Source organism: Bombus flavifrons, chromosome 12 (genome assembly GCF_040668555.2).
Source record: "Bombus flavifrons isolate JBK064 chromosome 12, iyBomFlav1_principal, whole genome shotgun sequence".
Lineage (NCBI taxonomy): Eukaryota > Metazoa > Arthropoda > Insecta > Hymenoptera > Apidae > Bombus > Bombus flavifrons.
In genome coordinates this window covers 2,983,220-2,999,711 of record NC_138453.1, presented here as the reverse complement: position 1 = coordinate 2,999,711, position 16,492 = coordinate 2,983,220, and the positions used below count along the sequence as shown (strand labels likewise).

The 16,492-nt window shown below is 36.3% G+C and overlaps 1 protein-coding gene and 3 long non-coding RNA genes across 4 annotated transcripts in view; 2 read left to right on the top strand and 2 right to left on the bottom strand.

The window, feature by feature from the left end:
- The window catches only part of LOC138185593 (uncharacterized), a 188,039-nt gene that overhangs the window by 42,608 nt on the left and 128,939 nt on the right, over positions 1 to 16,492 (bottom strand). The window lies entirely within an intron of this gene.
- On the top strand, positions 1,868 to 3,332 carry LOC138185590 (uncharacterized). The gene is made up of 3 exons (XR_011174664.1): positions 1,868 to 2,004; positions 2,894 to 3,101; positions 3,193 to 3,332. It is a non-coding gene; the product is annotated as an uncharacterized LOC138185590 (long non-coding RNA).
- Positions 2,478 to 4,192, bottom strand: SrpRbeta (signal recognition particle receptor beta). The gene is made up of 4 exons (XM_069124646.1): positions 3,982 to 4,192; positions 3,155 to 3,321; positions 2,926 to 3,065; positions 2,478 to 2,861 (listed from the first exon to the last, which is right to left on the bottom strand). Exons 1-4 carry the CDS (start codon positions 4,073 to 4,075, stop codon positions 2,528 to 2,530), a joined length of 735 nt encoding a protein of 244 aa, XP_068980747.1. The 5' UTR covers positions 4,076 to 4,192; the 3' UTR covers positions 2,478 to 2,527.
- Positions 4,347 to 5,675, top strand: LOC138185591 (uncharacterized). Its single transcript, XR_011174665.1, has 3 exons — positions 4,347 to 5,102; positions 5,175 to 5,397; positions 5,497 to 5,675. It is a non-coding gene; the product is annotated as an uncharacterized LOC138185591 (long non-coding RNA).

Sequence of the window (16,492 nt, the reverse complement as noted above, 5' to 3'; positions counted from 1 at the left end):
TTTCGCGGATGTCATTTTATGTTACGACGTGTCACTATAGTGGCTTTCGCGGATGTCATCTTATATTACGATGCGCCACTATAGTGGCTCACTTTACTGACTCATTCGCTTACCGTTTGAACCGTTAGATCTTTTTCATTTGTTTTGCTTCACACTGTTTTTGCCCTCACAACATTTTATAACAGTGTTAACAATATACAGATAGAATATATGGTCTTTTTTTTTTTGTTACGCCAGTGTCAGGAATCAATTGTTTATCATTAAAATAAATATACCATTATTAGATGCTCTTTTTAATATGCCGATCCGTATCCTTATAATTTTTTAGAATCTTCAACCTCAAAATGTCGCTTCAAAACAGAAAATTAAAAGCAATTTGACATACACTATCGCGCTATGAGTGTGAAAATTGTGACGTACTGTGCTCTAAAATATATCACACTCAATTGTAATATTAATTATTAAAGTAAATTATTAGAGTTAAAGTATATGCTTCATACTTTTAAGAAAAATTATAATTTAGTTATCAAAAACTTCGTTCCAATGTGCTTGCGTAGAGAACAGCATTATCCGTCACACATTGCAGTGCTGTATCGATTACGCGTAATTCGCGTCAAACTCTGTCGTACAGAGAAACAGCCCCGCACAAAATTCAGTCGCTCCTATGAGGTAAAGGGTGTTACGTCAAAAGGTGAAAGCGATTCTCACGCTCTTCGAATATTTAGCTAACGCGCATGAGATCGACCGCTTTGTAAATAATTACCATTTTACTTTATAGAAGAACCAAAATCAAATCTGTTTAAGCTTCTTAATGATAAAATTAGCAAGAAAAAACAAAATACAAGTCGCACAGAAAATAACTTCATTGAAGTAACGACATATTTCGTAGAAAATAATATACGTGGAAGTAACAATATTACAAATTGATGGCAAAAATATTGTAAGAGATTTCTTATATTATCGAACATAGCACAACAAAACATGGCTAAACCCACCATCCAACAATTACCGATTCTGTTCCCCGCGACTTGTAATTATCGATCGAGCTATATATAAAGATTTCGTGCTGGTTTATTATTTAGTAAGTTTTGCCAGAGGTTTACTTACTGTACGTAAATCTAATATTTTTAGACTTAGAATTTTTAATTCATATTAGGTCAGTTTGTTATATTTTCGAATATAGTATGCTTAATCATCAAAACAGTTTTTCCGTTTATGTACTTTGCAATTTTGATTTAAAAATATTTGCTATGCTATAGTAATGTTATATGTGTAAACAATCTTAAAATATGAACTTTCAATTGCGCAATTACATTATTTATCAATTACATTATTAACCAACTCAGTTCTGGAAATTATTGTTGTTTTGTGATTTTTATGATAACAAAAATATAAGATACCTATGTTTTCAATAAATTTCATTTTTTCTCAAAAATTACTGTCTTCTACAATCAAAACTTGTTATCCCTTTCAACAATCCACATTATATTGATGTAACTCCACACTATATTGATATAAGTTAAATGTAATCATCCCATTAATATACGAATGCATTATAAAAAGAAATACCATAAAGGAAAATATTATTTAGTATAGAGATGATACAAACAATTAACTAAATGACGTTAGCTATTGAAAAATAATATGGTTTATATACATACGTACATATCAGAAAGCACAAGAATTTGTTACGTTATATATGATATAATACATATATACAAGAAACACAATTTAAACATAAAAAAATATTTTTTGAAAATAATTATAGGTGTAAAGAATTGTTTATTTTATCTTTGGCACAAAGATGATATACTTACGATATATTACCTTTTTGTTTAGCAAAAAAAAGTATTTTAAAAATATTTAAATAAAACGCCATTTGCTTTTCATATTAAGCAGTGCTGGTTTTTATGCAGTTGCATCGGTTATATGGTTATCTGTAGTTGGAAGAATGTTTCTGATGTGATATTTATATACATAAATCGTATGTGCTTGATGTTGGACGTAAGGGCGAAATTGTTTAAATTTTATGAACTGTTATATAGTTGAGAAATACATATTAATACGTATTAATCGTTTCTGTCAAGTAGTAGATAACATCGTTAGGTTAGAACAAAATTATAAGATTTTATTTTAATTATATTTAATTATATTATGTGGAAACTACAGAATCTAGTTATATATAAGATTAATTTTATGTAAAACAATTACTTTGTGTAAATACTGTAAATTAAATTGTATTCTCACGTTTGTGTGTAAACAATAGTTGTTATAACCAATGAAAGGTTTCTATTAAGATATAGATTTTCAAATTATATTTGAATTGGAAAGTGATAGAAAGATATTTTAAGATAAACGAGTTTTTTTTTACGACAAAATTAGGTTAGGAATGTTGAATATTGACATGTGAAAGTTAATTTTATGTCCCTTTTTCTTTCAATATGAGTACAGTTTATAGCATAAAAATAATAAAATAGTTTAAAAAGTTAAAAACAAATAATTTATTTCAATAAGTGAAAGAATATTTTTATACAATTTTCTTTAACCAATTGTTTAATTGCTCAATACCCGCAGAAGTTTCGGAATCTTTATTATATGCACTACATTCAGCAAACTCAATGTTTGTATCCAAATGGGAGAAGTCAAAATCTTTCCCCTGCTTGCCAAGGAAAACATTTGTTGCTGATGCATCTGTAGCTTCTAACTGACTAGTTTTTGTCATACGTAATAAATTCATTTCTTTCTCTAATAGAGTCTTTATAACAGCTGCACCTTTTGCCATAGTCTGATCTTGTTTATTGCATAATACAAGTATAGATTTCTTATGTATAGCAGGATCACAGAGTAAGTTATATAAAAATCTGAAATTCAGAAATTATTATTTTCATTGCAGGATGTGATGACTTACCACTTGTGTGTACTTACTCTGCTACATCTCGGATATCTTTTTGGAAAGTCACTGAATCGATCACATAAACAAGACCTTTTGCGGATAACTTGAATTGATCAAAAAATTTATAACGCAGACGTTCATGTCCAGGTATATCAACAATCTTTAAGGACCGCTAAATAAATTGATACTTTAGAGGCCTATGTTTCTGGTATGTCAAAATTCATGCTTCAAGAAACAATGAAGATATATGTAAAAACTTACGTTATTGATTATGATGTCTCCTGTATTTTCTTTTACAGATGTGTGTGTCTTAACAAATTTAGAACAAAGTAGACGTGCATATATCAGTGTTTTACCAGCATCACTAAGACCAGTTAATAATATACTGTTTCCTATAGACCTCCTCCTGTGCCATATGGCAAATAACACTAAGCAAAGGAATAGAATAGAAATTTATATAAGTAGTAGTAATGTTTAAGATTGAGCTGTTAATACCAAATAAATGGCTCTACAGACGTAGGCTTATGAATTTTAGGATAAAAGCCTAAGCAAATATTTACACAAAAATGTACCTATTTTTATATTATGTATACAATTACAATGGTATGTTTGTTTCATTACTTGCAGCTATATCTATAATGTTCATTAATTACTGTGGCTATAATGATATACATTTTTTTTAAACAAATGAATGTGATGTCCGTAGAATGTTAGAAATGAAACTATGAGACTGTTCATGTTATTCATGGACATCATTAAAATATAACAAAAACTATTTAATAATACATGTGCAAATTTAAAGAGAGATATGCTCTGTTACTCTATATCTGTGAATTTCAAGTTGTGTATATAATTTAGGAATATAATTTATCAAAAGCATTTAGACAGATATATTTTTCGTTTTACTTGCTACAAAAAAAGAAAACTGTGATGTTATTTTGAATAATGTGATAATAAAATCAGAAAACCTATTTCTCATGCAGATTATGAGTCAATTATAATGTTTTATTTAACTTTTAATACATAACCACAGATGTTGGATACAAAACATAAGGAATTCATAACCTATGAGTATTATATATAATTACCTATAGTTACAATAATTGCAATTATTGCAGCTAACACAGCCAGGAACTGAGAATCCACATTGTGATTTGTCAAAGGTTTTATATTCTTTTCCATTGCAAAAGATTTTTTTCTATGTTTATCATAAATCACTTCGTGAATACACCAATCCTTGTAAAATATATTAGTAATTGTATGTGCTATACTATCATTTCATATTGTATATACATATAACACGTAGATAGAAAGAAAGTACAAGCTATGTTAAAAATGGTTAAACTTAAAGAAGCGCCACCTATTGTAATAAGATATCCATTTAAATTACCGTAGTCAGTTGTAGTATTTATATAGACACATTCCTATATCCATGAGTATTTATGATTCGTAAAAAGATAATAGAAGATTTTGGGAGTTCTGTTTCAAGTTTTTAAATGGATATATGAAAAGCAATAAGGACTCGAATGGAGACAAGGGAAAGATCGCTTCTTCCTCTAAATATACGCTTATTTCAACATTCAGAAAAAATTGATGGATTTGAGACTTGCATGTAATTGGATGTAATTAGTTTTGGGCTGAATTTTACCTTAGTGGACTTCCTCTCTTCCAATGTGTGGAACCTATGGAGTCACTGGCTGCAAATGAGTGACGGCCATTTTGGCGGGTTAAGTCAAGTGTGTTCTATACTCGCTTGGTTTTCCGCCCTAACATGACTTAAGGCTTGCAAGTAATAGATTTTCCAAAGCGTTCGAAGTATTCATTTGTGCTCTTTTCGACCGTTACGCATGTTTTTGTTTCATTTTCTTTTTTGATCGCTTTATTGTAGTTTTTTATTTTTTGTCTCTTTTCTTTTTCATTTATTACTTGTTTTATTATATTACTGTGTTGCTGTCAAAAAATAGAATCTACGAGATGGAATTCAACCTGCTTCAAAGAAACAGCTATTGCTTGGACTCGTGAGTATGGGCTCTTACACGCTGATAAATACTGTTGTTATCATCGGAAACCGATTACGTTATGTGATGAGGCAAAGCACAGGTTTGGTTGATTTCGATATCCTCTTGGCCATCAAAAAAGCAGACTATATAATATGTAACCACGATTAATTTTTTGAGGAAATTCCCTTGCCTTTTGACAAAGCGGTGATGTAAGTTTTAAACTTATCTTTGTAAGTTTAACATATTATCCAAGTTATTTTAAAAATTATTCAATTTTTCAGATCGATATACTGTTCTGCTCGAGACTTTTCATGCACGGATACCATTCATGAATTGAGCGATTTCACATTAGGCAACGACTTTGTGGTACTACTATCATTTGCAACAATTGCTGTGTGGTTCTATTATTACCGAGAGATGATAGTGGGACACTTTTTAAATATAATGTGGGGAAACCAAAATTACAGGAGGATTTCGGGAGCTGGATCTTCAACCATTGCTCAGGTACTTTATGTAACAGTTCAATATTTCAATTTTTCTATTACTTATTTCTTTGTACTATTTCCATTTGAATACTGCTTCTATTTTCATACTATTTCATAGATCGACCAAGCCAAATTGGACAAACAAAAATATAATCGTGGCAGCAGAGTTGTAAGTCATTGAATTTTGGGTCTGGTAAATACCCCTCTGCCCAAAAAAAAAGAAAAAAAAAACAGATGGTATTAGTGTTAAATGCTAAGGTGAAGACATTAGTTTTAGCAATAAAAGGAAATGTTGTCGTCGATTTAAAATTGATTTTAGTTTGGGTTAGTATTTACTTCTCAGCCGCCATGAATTGGCTGGTTATGTTAGTACAAACAAATTTTTGGTCAATTCAACTATAGTTCTTGATGATATGATTATGTATACAAAAAAAAAAAAAGAAAGAAAAAAAATAGAATCCAATTGGTGGCCAGCTAAAGATTGGATGAGATAAAGAGGTCGCTTACATGAATTTGCCGATCGCTTGTGCCAATTTTTGTAGCGCCGATTTTGTCGTCATAACAACATCGATTTGATGGCATCGTTGATAGAAGCGATCCGAAGACAGTAAGTCTAAAGTATGTAATTCCTCATTTGTAAGGATCAATCAGATGTCATCTGTGCAGTCCACTCTTTGGACGAAGAATGAATAGAAGTCAATATGGCGTCAGACTAACGTGTAAAATACGCTAAAAACACTCAACTTTACATAGCCATAACTTCTGAACCAGTAAATTTTGTAACTTCAAACTTGTATTTTTGGATTCTATGCATCAAAAACTATTTTTCAACCTAGTTTTGTAGTATTTCAATTAAGTAGTAGCATCTCCATATTGGTGCTAATATAAAAACGCTTACATAGATATTTTTAAATTCGCAATGAAAAGAAAATTTGTTCTTTCACTTCCAGATAACAAGAGTGCACTGCATGAGCTTCATAATGCTCAACTCACGAAATGCTATATAGTATTCTACATCTATGTACTTCCATGGTGGTGTCATGTAAACTTGTGACTTAGATTATAAAAAAAGAAAGTTGAGTCGTAGCCCAACTCTTAATTTTCTTTTATCAAACTTTATTATAAATTCAATGATTACAATAGTCTTACAGAGGTAGTATAATATACTGAATCAGAGAAAGACTGAACAAGAACTGTCTGAGCTTGCTGAAGTCTCGACTTATATATGTTTTGGTTTGGGGATGTTGAGAGGCTCGGTGTAAGTTATGATGATAAGGTAGTGCCATGTGCAAAAGAGACCGAAGGTAGGGAAGGAAGTCTTATCTCTGATGTAGATTAAGGTGTGGTCGATGTCACATACCCCCCTCCTTAGATTGAATTTGGTCCTACAAAATCTTAGCGTTTCTTCAGTATGGAGCGGTGGAATTGGACTCTGGCTGGCTCAGTCTCTATTTGTTCTTCTTCGTCGTGGTATCTTATGCTTTTGAGCTTTGTTGATGTCTGTGGTACTTTTGTATAAATATTTAGGGGTGTAGCGTTTGTCACAATGTTTTGACAGCATAGTAGGTGGATACATAGTTTCGTTGGTAAACATTTCTTCAATAAGTCGAATATTCCTATTTTGTTAAGAAGATAAATTCCTGTTAATCTTAAGGCAGTGTAACCTGCTATTTGCAGAAGTAAAAAACCCCATGATTTAATTGATTGTATTCAGAGAGAATACGTTAATTGATTGATTTGATCAGATATTTGGTCCAAATTCTTTTGATATTCTGGAATATGACTAAAGATTCTAGGTATTCTCTCAATCTTGTCTAACAAGTAGTTTATTCTAGTATCGTTTTCAAAAGGAATCGTTTTAAGTTTATACTCAAACGTTACGTTGTCTTTAGATTGTTTTATTTTCATTATACTATCGTTAAATATTAAATTACATTGTTCATCTGGAAATTGAATTATAGAGGGTCTGCCTATCTTAATTTGTTTTTGACTGGCGTCGCAAAGTACGTGAATTTCAATTTCTTTTTGTGGTATGGCTATGTATTGGTTCTAGCAAATTTTATAGCAAATTTACAAATATCTATCTTTCTGCTAAAGTTAATGATTTCTGACGCACAATCGTGAATGGATTTCTTATCGTGTATGGTTTGTGTTTGTTTGCACATTGTGATTCCTATTTTCGTGTTACAATTTTCATCAAGGTATTCATTGTCAACATTCATATATGCAAATTGATGCGTTAAGAATATTGGATGTTCAATTACGGGTGCCAGAAATGCATGGCTGCTTTTAGTCGGTATAGGGCATACTCGCACTATATCCCATGCCGAATCTGTTTGCAAAGGTACGGTTATTTTAAAGAAAACTTTAGTATCGACAGTGAATACCGTTAGTCTTGATATATCTAGAATGAATTGATAATTTTCGTATTTTGGTTCTAATGCTGTGTTATAAAGGCGATGGCCTAATGCTTTCTTATAATTTTCGATAAACAGTACGTGATCAATAATCTGAGGGCTAAGGATTCCTGCTTTTCCCATGCTTATGGCATTAAAGATTTCGTTAAATTGGAAATTGCACTTTCTGCTTGAATTATTAAATCTGTTATTAGTCTCTCCCTTGTATTATTAACGATGTATTCGTCAAATTTAACTCCCATTTCGTCGATTTGTTTTATACTTTCGGATTTTATGATTTTACGTATGAGCGCGGTTTGATTTGCAACTATAGTTTTTAATTCGTTTCCTTCTTTAAATAATTTGTCAATGTTAGTATTTATTAGGTCATCGGTGTCAAGAGTTCCGAATAGATTTTTCGATATAGATTCAACAATATTCAACAATCCTCTCTTAGTGTGTGATTGTGTGTTAAAAGTCGTAATTGGTATGCTAAAGTTTCTAATTTTTCTATGTGTCGGTTTAGAGATATTATTTCGTTATGAAGTTCGCATTTGTTTTTACATACTTTCTCGATGAACATGACATTCGCTTTCATATCATTCAGTTTTTCGTATACATCGTTTATATCTGTCCCTATATACATATAAATTTCGTCGAAATATAAGTATGCTTGCTTAATCTTTTCATGAAATACCTCACTGCCATCTAATTGTAAAACGTTAATTCCTTCCCCAAACTTACCGTAAATTAGTGTCTTCGTCAGCTCATCGTGAATTGATAGAATAAATTGGTTTCCTCGCTTAGTCTTTGTCATTGGTCCTATAATGTCTATGGTTATTTTATTGTTGGGGTTTAAAGGTGTGTCTGAAATTACTGGTTCTTCTTTAAAACGTCACAATTTTTAATAAAATCTTCGATTCTACTCATTAAATTTGGGATCTTATATTGTTCTTTGATTCTTTGGTATGTCTTTTGGATTCCTAAATGTGCTATCGTACCGTTATGATTTTCCTGAATTATTTTTTCTATTTCTTCCTCAGTTAATTCTTGGATTGGGTCCCATGCTAAAGTGACAGGGTGTCGGGTATCGTTGAAATATAAAAGCATAAGTTTAATTTGGTTCTTCTCTAGCTCTGCAAAACGTTTTGTCTCCTATGCCTATTTTCTTGTTATTTCGTAGGATGTCATTAATTTTCCGTAACCATATGGCCTCGTCAAACTCCCCTAATTCTGTTTTAGTCAATTGGTAGAAGGATTGATCGTTGGGTCTCATTTCTAATCGTTTTGGGATTTCTGACTTCCTTTTCCATTTCGTAAAATGTTGTAAGAAATCTAAGACTACTGTTCCTTCAGGGGTTTCTACCTTTTGAATAGCGTGGATTCTAGACAAACTGTCTGCGACTGGGTTGTCTTTGCCTTTAACGTATTCGACTGTGTATTCGTACTCTTCTAATTTTAATCTCCATCGCATTACTCTAGATGATGGGTCTTTGCAATTATTTAACCATTTCAAAGCTTGATGATCTGTTCTAATAATAAATTTTTGTTCTAACAAGTATTGTTGTAATCGTTTCAATGCCAAACTATCGCTAATAGTTCTTTCTCAAGAGAGATCGTTGTCTCGATGGAAAAATTTAAAAAAGAAAAAAAAATTAAAAAAAAAATTTTTATTCTATATTTTCAACTTCCTCTTTCGCGTAATATCACCCCTTTTTCGCTTGTACCACCAGTTACCAACCACCCTGTATATAGGATATACAACATAAAAATATTAAAAACACATTATACCATTGTGGCGGATCGATGCCAACAGGACGCCGACAGGTCAAGGCATCAACGCGGTCGTAACACTTCCCGGGCGATTCGCGGGAACCAACCGCCAACACCAGAGGACTACTACAACGACAACGAATCTGTCTGTCTCGCTAGCGGTCGAATATACGGTGTTACGATACAAATACCGCACCTAGCGAGAGTCCCTCTACGTCTAAGGCAGGGACTACCGGGCATAGCCTTACTGACAAGTCCACCGGTAGTCCCGGGACGAAACGCGAATTCTCTTTTTACCTGGCAGCAACCACCAATTACTACACTTCCTACACCATACTTTTTATTAATTTATATTCTGGATAATATCTTATATTATTCTATATCGCATGATATTTGTTAAAACATTCCAAACACATTTGGGGTGATTTTGGGCACTTCGACCAATAGTTGTAGACTCCGTCATCACTACTTTCCTCACTTTCAAATATATTTTCACACTGCTTACTGAACTTTTTGAGGATGAAAAAATCACTGATGTACGTCTCACAAGTATGCTTCTCGACTAAATGAAAGGTCTCAGATATCTGCCATGAGATCCCTCGGAATACTCTAGCTGGAAAGCTTATCGCTTTCTCCATTTCAGAACTAAATAATCTTTTTTTTACAATGCGGCAATGAAGGCGACAAACAATGAATTACCGCTTGTCGCTCTATTTACATTCTACGTACCGGCGGTCGGATTTGGACCCCGCAGGAAACTTAGCCGAATCACGCTGGGCAACGAACGTGTTAATTAATTACTAACTACCTCCTTCTACAACTTGCAAAATATAACCTGTGAGCAATTTAGATGTATAATATAATATATATGTCGGAGATGAAAGGACATCGGAGCCTTCCCTTTGGAACTTCGGGAAAATCCCTTAACACCGTAATCTAGATTCTATCATAGGCGTAATTAAACAATTGTCGTCATTAGATCCGATTGTATTTGTTCGAGATTTGTGATAATGAGCTTGGGCTCGAGGCGCCAACCAGTCGCTGAACGTAGCCGCGGTCACGGGATGAACGCTTTGTCTAGCAGAGGCATGGAGTAATTCTATAGCTCTCCTTAAAAAGGAAATAGTTGTAACACTTAACAGTAAACATTCCAACGGTCTCTGTCCCGTAGCTTGCCACTTGCAGACCCTATTCTTCAAGTAAGATGATTGCCAGATGTCGATGCGTTTCCACAGTACACGTGCAGCTTTCCCTCGAGGGCGGCTAGCATCTTTTTCTAACCACCAACATGGAAATTGACCAATTAACAGCAACGTCAATTTCCCTCACCTTCTGAACGAAGGTTATCCTCGACGAATCCGATGATCTCGTGTCCTTAGACACACCCCATCATAGTTCTGCTCTGCAGCATCATCGCGACGGAAAGTCATTCTCTCGTGAGGTCGTATTAGCGAGTTACTTAGTGTCTGTACGCTCGGTACATATTCCACGTTTTAACAAAGAGCCCGACTTAGATTTTGCGAGCATGTTCATCTATCATCCCGTTGATCGCGGATTGGTTATTGAACCTAGGATCATTGTCATTAGCATCTCGAGTATCTAATTACCACGGTTACTTGTCAAATTCTGCAATAATCATATTTGCACTAGTCAATATCTTCTCTATTGCATAACAACAATGTCTGATCCAAACGAAACATGAAACGAATTTTCATTCAAACGATTCGACATTGTTATTATGCAATAGAGAAGATATTGACTAGTGCAAATATGATTATTGCAGAATTTGACAAGTAACCGTGGTAATTAGATACTCGAGATGCTAATGACAATGATCCTAGGTTCAATAACGAATTCACGGTCAACGGGATAACAGAATGCGCTTTCATCCAAAGCCCAAGTTGTACCCGACTTGCTTGTCTACGGTACAAGTATTACTAAACTAACTCTTTGTTATAACGTGGAATATCCACCGAGCGTAAAGACGCTAAGTAACTCGCTAATACGACCTCACGAAAGAATGACTTTCCGTCGCGATGATGCTGCAGAGGAGAACTATGATGGGGTGTGTCTAAGGCCACGAAATCATCGGATTCGTCGAGAAAAGTCTTCGTTCGGAAAGTGAGGGAAATTGACGTTGCTGTTAATTGATCAATTTCTATGACAAAGACTGTTTGTCTGTTTGAAGGACTTTAGTTAACTAAATCTTAAGATTAGTAACGGGTCCTCAGGCTAGCTGAACATGTTCTGTGAAGATGCATCGACATCTGGTAATCATCTTGCCCGAAGAATAGAGTCTGTGTGTGGCAAGCTACGGGACAGAAATCGTTGCAATGTTTACTGTCTTGTGCCGCTACAACTATTTCTTTTAAGGAGAGCTATAGAATTACTCCATACCTCTGTTAAGTAAAAACGATCATCCCGTGACTGCAGCTACGTTCGGCAACTTGTTGTCGCTTCGAACCTAAGCTCACTATCACAAATCCCGGACAATTATAATCGAGTTAAATTATAGAGACTAAAATATTGGGGGTTTTCCGAAGAACTCCAAAGGGGAGGCCCCGGTGTCCTTTCATCTCCGACATATAATATAAAACACTTGTTCTCATCCGATTACGAAAGTTAAGCAGCGCTGGGCACGGATAGTACTTTAGATGGATGCCGCTTGAGAACTCCGTGTGATGTTGGCTCTTTTTTTATTTTTTTTAATTTCTTTTACTTTTTTAAAATAATCTATGGTTATATACATCGAATCAGAAATATATTTTTAGTACTACATAATAATTATCATATATTATATCATTTTCTCGTACATCACGCTTCTTGATACGCAGAAACCTTACGATAATACACTTCATGAAATTTTACTTGATTTGTTTAAATTTTTAATATAAAATCAGATAAAAACATTGTAAAAAGTTACCTTTACTATTTTTTTGCAATTATGAACAATTTCAATTTCTCAACATTTTTTACGCATTATCCAGTAAACTAATCCTTCTAACTTCTCAAAAATAAAAAAGAACTCAAGCCGTTTGGTTCTATTTTAAAGAAGTTCGAATTCTTTCGTGAGCCGTTATATCTCTTTCATCATTAGTACATCTAATTTTGTAAGATTTTGCATTCTATTTGTTATGTATGAGTTCTAGAAACAAGTTTGCAAATGAGATTCAACATTTTTAATATCTTGTCGAATTTTCTGACTCATTAATAAGTTTCTTGATAGGGTTTAGAGAAGTCTTAAAGTTTATGAAGAAAAAAATTTCATTTGATAATATTATTAAAGATTTTGGAATGGTGAATGATCTGGTGCATAGATAGACTCACAAAAGTATTCGAATATGCTTAGAAACTTTTTATGCCACAAAAATATTCGGACACTTCTAGAAACTTTTTATGTCCAAGTTCTAAAGAGGATGGTAACGTGATTCTACACCTTTAATGGTCTTTACACCTCCTACACTATAGGATACCTTTGTCGTAGATGTAGTATGGTTGTAGTCTGTTGGGGAATGACAGAAATTAACGTATTTAAGAAAAATAATTAAAACATAATGAATGCATAGAAAAATATGTCCATAAACATGTGCTTATAAGAAAACAAATAGTAGTAATAATAAGGGAAAAGAGAAATAATAAAAAAGAAAAAGTAAATAAAAAGGATAAGAAAGGAAGAAAAAATAAATAAATGAATATTGCTGCTGAAAAAAACGAAGAAAAGCCGAAATAAAGTAAACCAAATCGCAAAATAAGAAGGACAGAAAGAATAGTGACCATTAAGGAACAAGAGGGTGCAATCGTCATAGAAGTCGCCATGGATAAATAAACCTCAAACACTCCTCTTAGAAGAGAGTATAGCAGAAAGCTGGAGGAAATTTTAAAGGGATCTTGATTTATTCATGGTAGTGAGGGAGGCGAAAAAAAGCCATGACGATACAGGCAGTAGCATTGTTCTACCTTATGGAGTGTGAGGAAATGAAAGTATTTGAAACTTGTAACTTAGAATAGGGCGACGAAGAAGAATCTGAAAAAATAATAAAAGCTTTCTAAGACTACATTGAGTTACAAAGATATGAGATATGTGAGAAGGAAGAAAAGGAGAGTCACTGGAACACTATGTGGCTGAACTAAAGAAGATGGGAAAAAAATTGTAATTATGGCATTCTAATAAACTCAATGGTAAGAGACAATACAATTTATCATACGACAGACACAACATTGCAACAGTTAGTATTAAAAAATCAGGATCTACAACTAAAAACCTTAATTAAGTAGATTGAAACGTATGAAGTCACTAAAAGACAAACCACTGAAGTACAAGGAGGAAATCTTGCAGAAGATATATACAGTACAGATATATATACATCAGTTTACGGCAGAACGGAAGGACACTACTGAAAGAAAAATTTTTTTATGACTGATATCTTGAATCATGTTTATCTGAATAGTAATTACAATGTAATTTTTTTTATTCAAAATTGCATTCAACTGCCAGAGTTAGCAAATCACAATGCAATATTTCATATTGTTACAAACATCGTGGCCCTTTTTCTATTTTGTTCGGTAATTATTACTTTTAACGTATTTTCTTTTAGATCGTAATTTGAGATTTGTTAACGATCACTTTTTGAAAACTGACTGCTATTACTTGTTTACTCCCGGAGCACTCCTGCGTCTCCTCCCATACGGGGTCAGTCGTTCTTAAGCTAGTTCGGACATTTGGAGGGATCACTCCTTTTAACGCTATCCCCTGGGCCGTCGTGCAAGTCTGAGGAGATCCCAGAATCTACTCAGCGTGTCAACCTCTATGACTATCTAGGGCGGCGCAGGGGCGCTCTTCTGTGCAGAACCCTACAAGGGTGGGATGTTCTTACCCTCTCTCGCTCTGTCCACTCCTTTACGAGCATTACTCCTTTGAAATAGAAGCGGGTCGCGAGGAACTCTTGTTGCCCCCTCAGCATCGCTTTCACAATTGACGAGGGGTCTATTTCGCCAATCGCTAGTCGCAAAGTACGACAGGGGGCCTCTCACGCCGGACAAAACTCCAGCGTGTGCTGGGCAGTGTCCTCGCATTCTCCGCAGTGGTGACAGGTGTTTGTCACCTTTCTTCCGATTTTATGCAAGTATTCCCCGAATATTCCATGTCCTGCGAGCACCTGCGTCATCCGGAAGGATAGCGGGAGCCCGCCGCGGTTCCTCCAAGCCTCCCAATTTGAGAGGACTGATCTAACGGCCCTGTGGTCACGGACCTGATCTTTGGCGAGTAGGTCGGAGGGCCACCGCCCTCACACCTCTCGCTTAGCTTCCCCCGAATGTCTCAAGCCGCCTGGCCGACGGGAGGGAGGAGTCCCCGCCTGAGTCCAGACCCCTCCGGTTTTTGTACACCCGTCGGAGCGCCAAGGCCTGAAGCTCGAACGGAGGAGACGCCGCCAGAACACTCGCCGACGCATACGGTATCGTCCGGTATCGTCCATCCCAGGGAACCATTGCCCGCGACATCATCCCGTAGCCGGTTCACTGCATCCATCGTCGAGCAGCCCCGCCGAAAGCCGTACTGGCTTTCGTGCCAACTGGGCACTTACCCCGACATGTGGCCCTCCAGACGGGTGGCAATGACTCTTTCGAAGAGCTTGCCACTTCATCCAATAGGTACACCGAACGATACGCGGACGACGAGTCCGGTGATCGTCCATCCTTCCGAAGCAGAACCAGCCTCGCTATGTGCCATATCCGAGGTTAAGCTCCCTCCATCAGACACCGTGTAAATAGGTGTCGTAGTCTGGGAAGCATGACCCCTATCGTCTCCGTTCATACCCGTCCTGGGACCCCATCTCGGCGGCGCCACGTTCCACGTCGCGGGAGGTCATCCATCTCGCCGCATCCAGCATCTCTTCCTCCACAGCCCCCAGTTCCTCCCTCCAGTCCACTGTCCAAGGCGAGGAAGTGCGCTGATGCCCCGGGCTGACCTTCTGTGGCGGGAACAGTGTGCGAATGACCTCCTCAAGTAATGCCGGATCCATATCTGCCGTCAGCGGTGGGGCTCTTGGACGCAGCTTCTTCATCACCATCCTGTACGGCCGCTCCCGCGCATCAGATTCGACCGACTGGACGAGGTCCATCCAGGATCGGGCTTTAGCGATCTTGATCCTCCGCTGTAAGATGCGTCGCGTCTCGCTATATGCCTCGTAGCAGAGGGAGATCTGTTGGTTGTCACGAAGCCGCCGACGGCGGACCCTCTGGAACCGTCTGCGAGCCCACAGTCCCGTTCTGTCTAGCACCGGGCACGGAGCGCGGCATCGCTTGTCTACTCTGTATAAGAGCCCCAGTTCCAGGCCGCCAAAATGGCTGCTGCCTAGAGCATCTCACTGTTTTTATCTTTGTTTTTATGCGTCATCTTGGTGGCGGGCGGGAGCGTTCTACTGCCCGGATGCCGCGGGCATCTCCCACGGCTTCTCTCCGGCCCTATCTCCATGAATATATAGAGATGATCTGAGAGACTCTCAACCCTCTCAGCTACTTCAGCCTTTTTTGTCCCGCGAGGAGGGGAAAATGCTATTACGCATACCCAGTGACTGTGTCACCGGATTATGTCGGACTCGCAGGTGGTGACACCCATTGAAAGCCCTTCCTCTATCCGCTCCACTCGCAGTACAAGTACCAACCCCGGCACAGCCTTTCGGCATTACTTCAGGGTTGACCTTATTAGTACTCCTCCTTTAGTCCAGGTCTTCACCTCACAGACCTTCTTCTCTCAAGATTTCTCTCCTGAACTTGTCTCATCGTCATAATCTTCTTACACCAAGTTTGGAACCTAGTCCAGTTATCTTCCTTCTTTATCATCACTTCAATAAAATTATCCATCGTCAGAGGTGTGCCGATATAGTTCTGCAACTCAGTCCTTTCACGTATCCACCTAGGGCAGTGAAACAGCGTATGCTCGGCATC

Bases quoted from the DNA above. Each gene is read 5' to 3' on its own strand.
- SrpRbeta (XM_069124646.1), bottom strand. From the start codon at position 4,075: ATGGAAAAGAATATAAAACCTTTGACAAATCACAATGTGGATTCTCAG. The intron at 3,322-3,981 runs GTAATTATATAT...TCCTTTGCTTAG, and splicing joins TGCAATTATTGTAACTATAG to TGTTATTTGCCATATGGCAC. The intron at 2,862-2,925 runs GTAAGTACACAC...TCTGAATTTCAG, and splicing joins GATATCCGAGATGTAGCAGA to ATTTTTATATAACTTACTCT.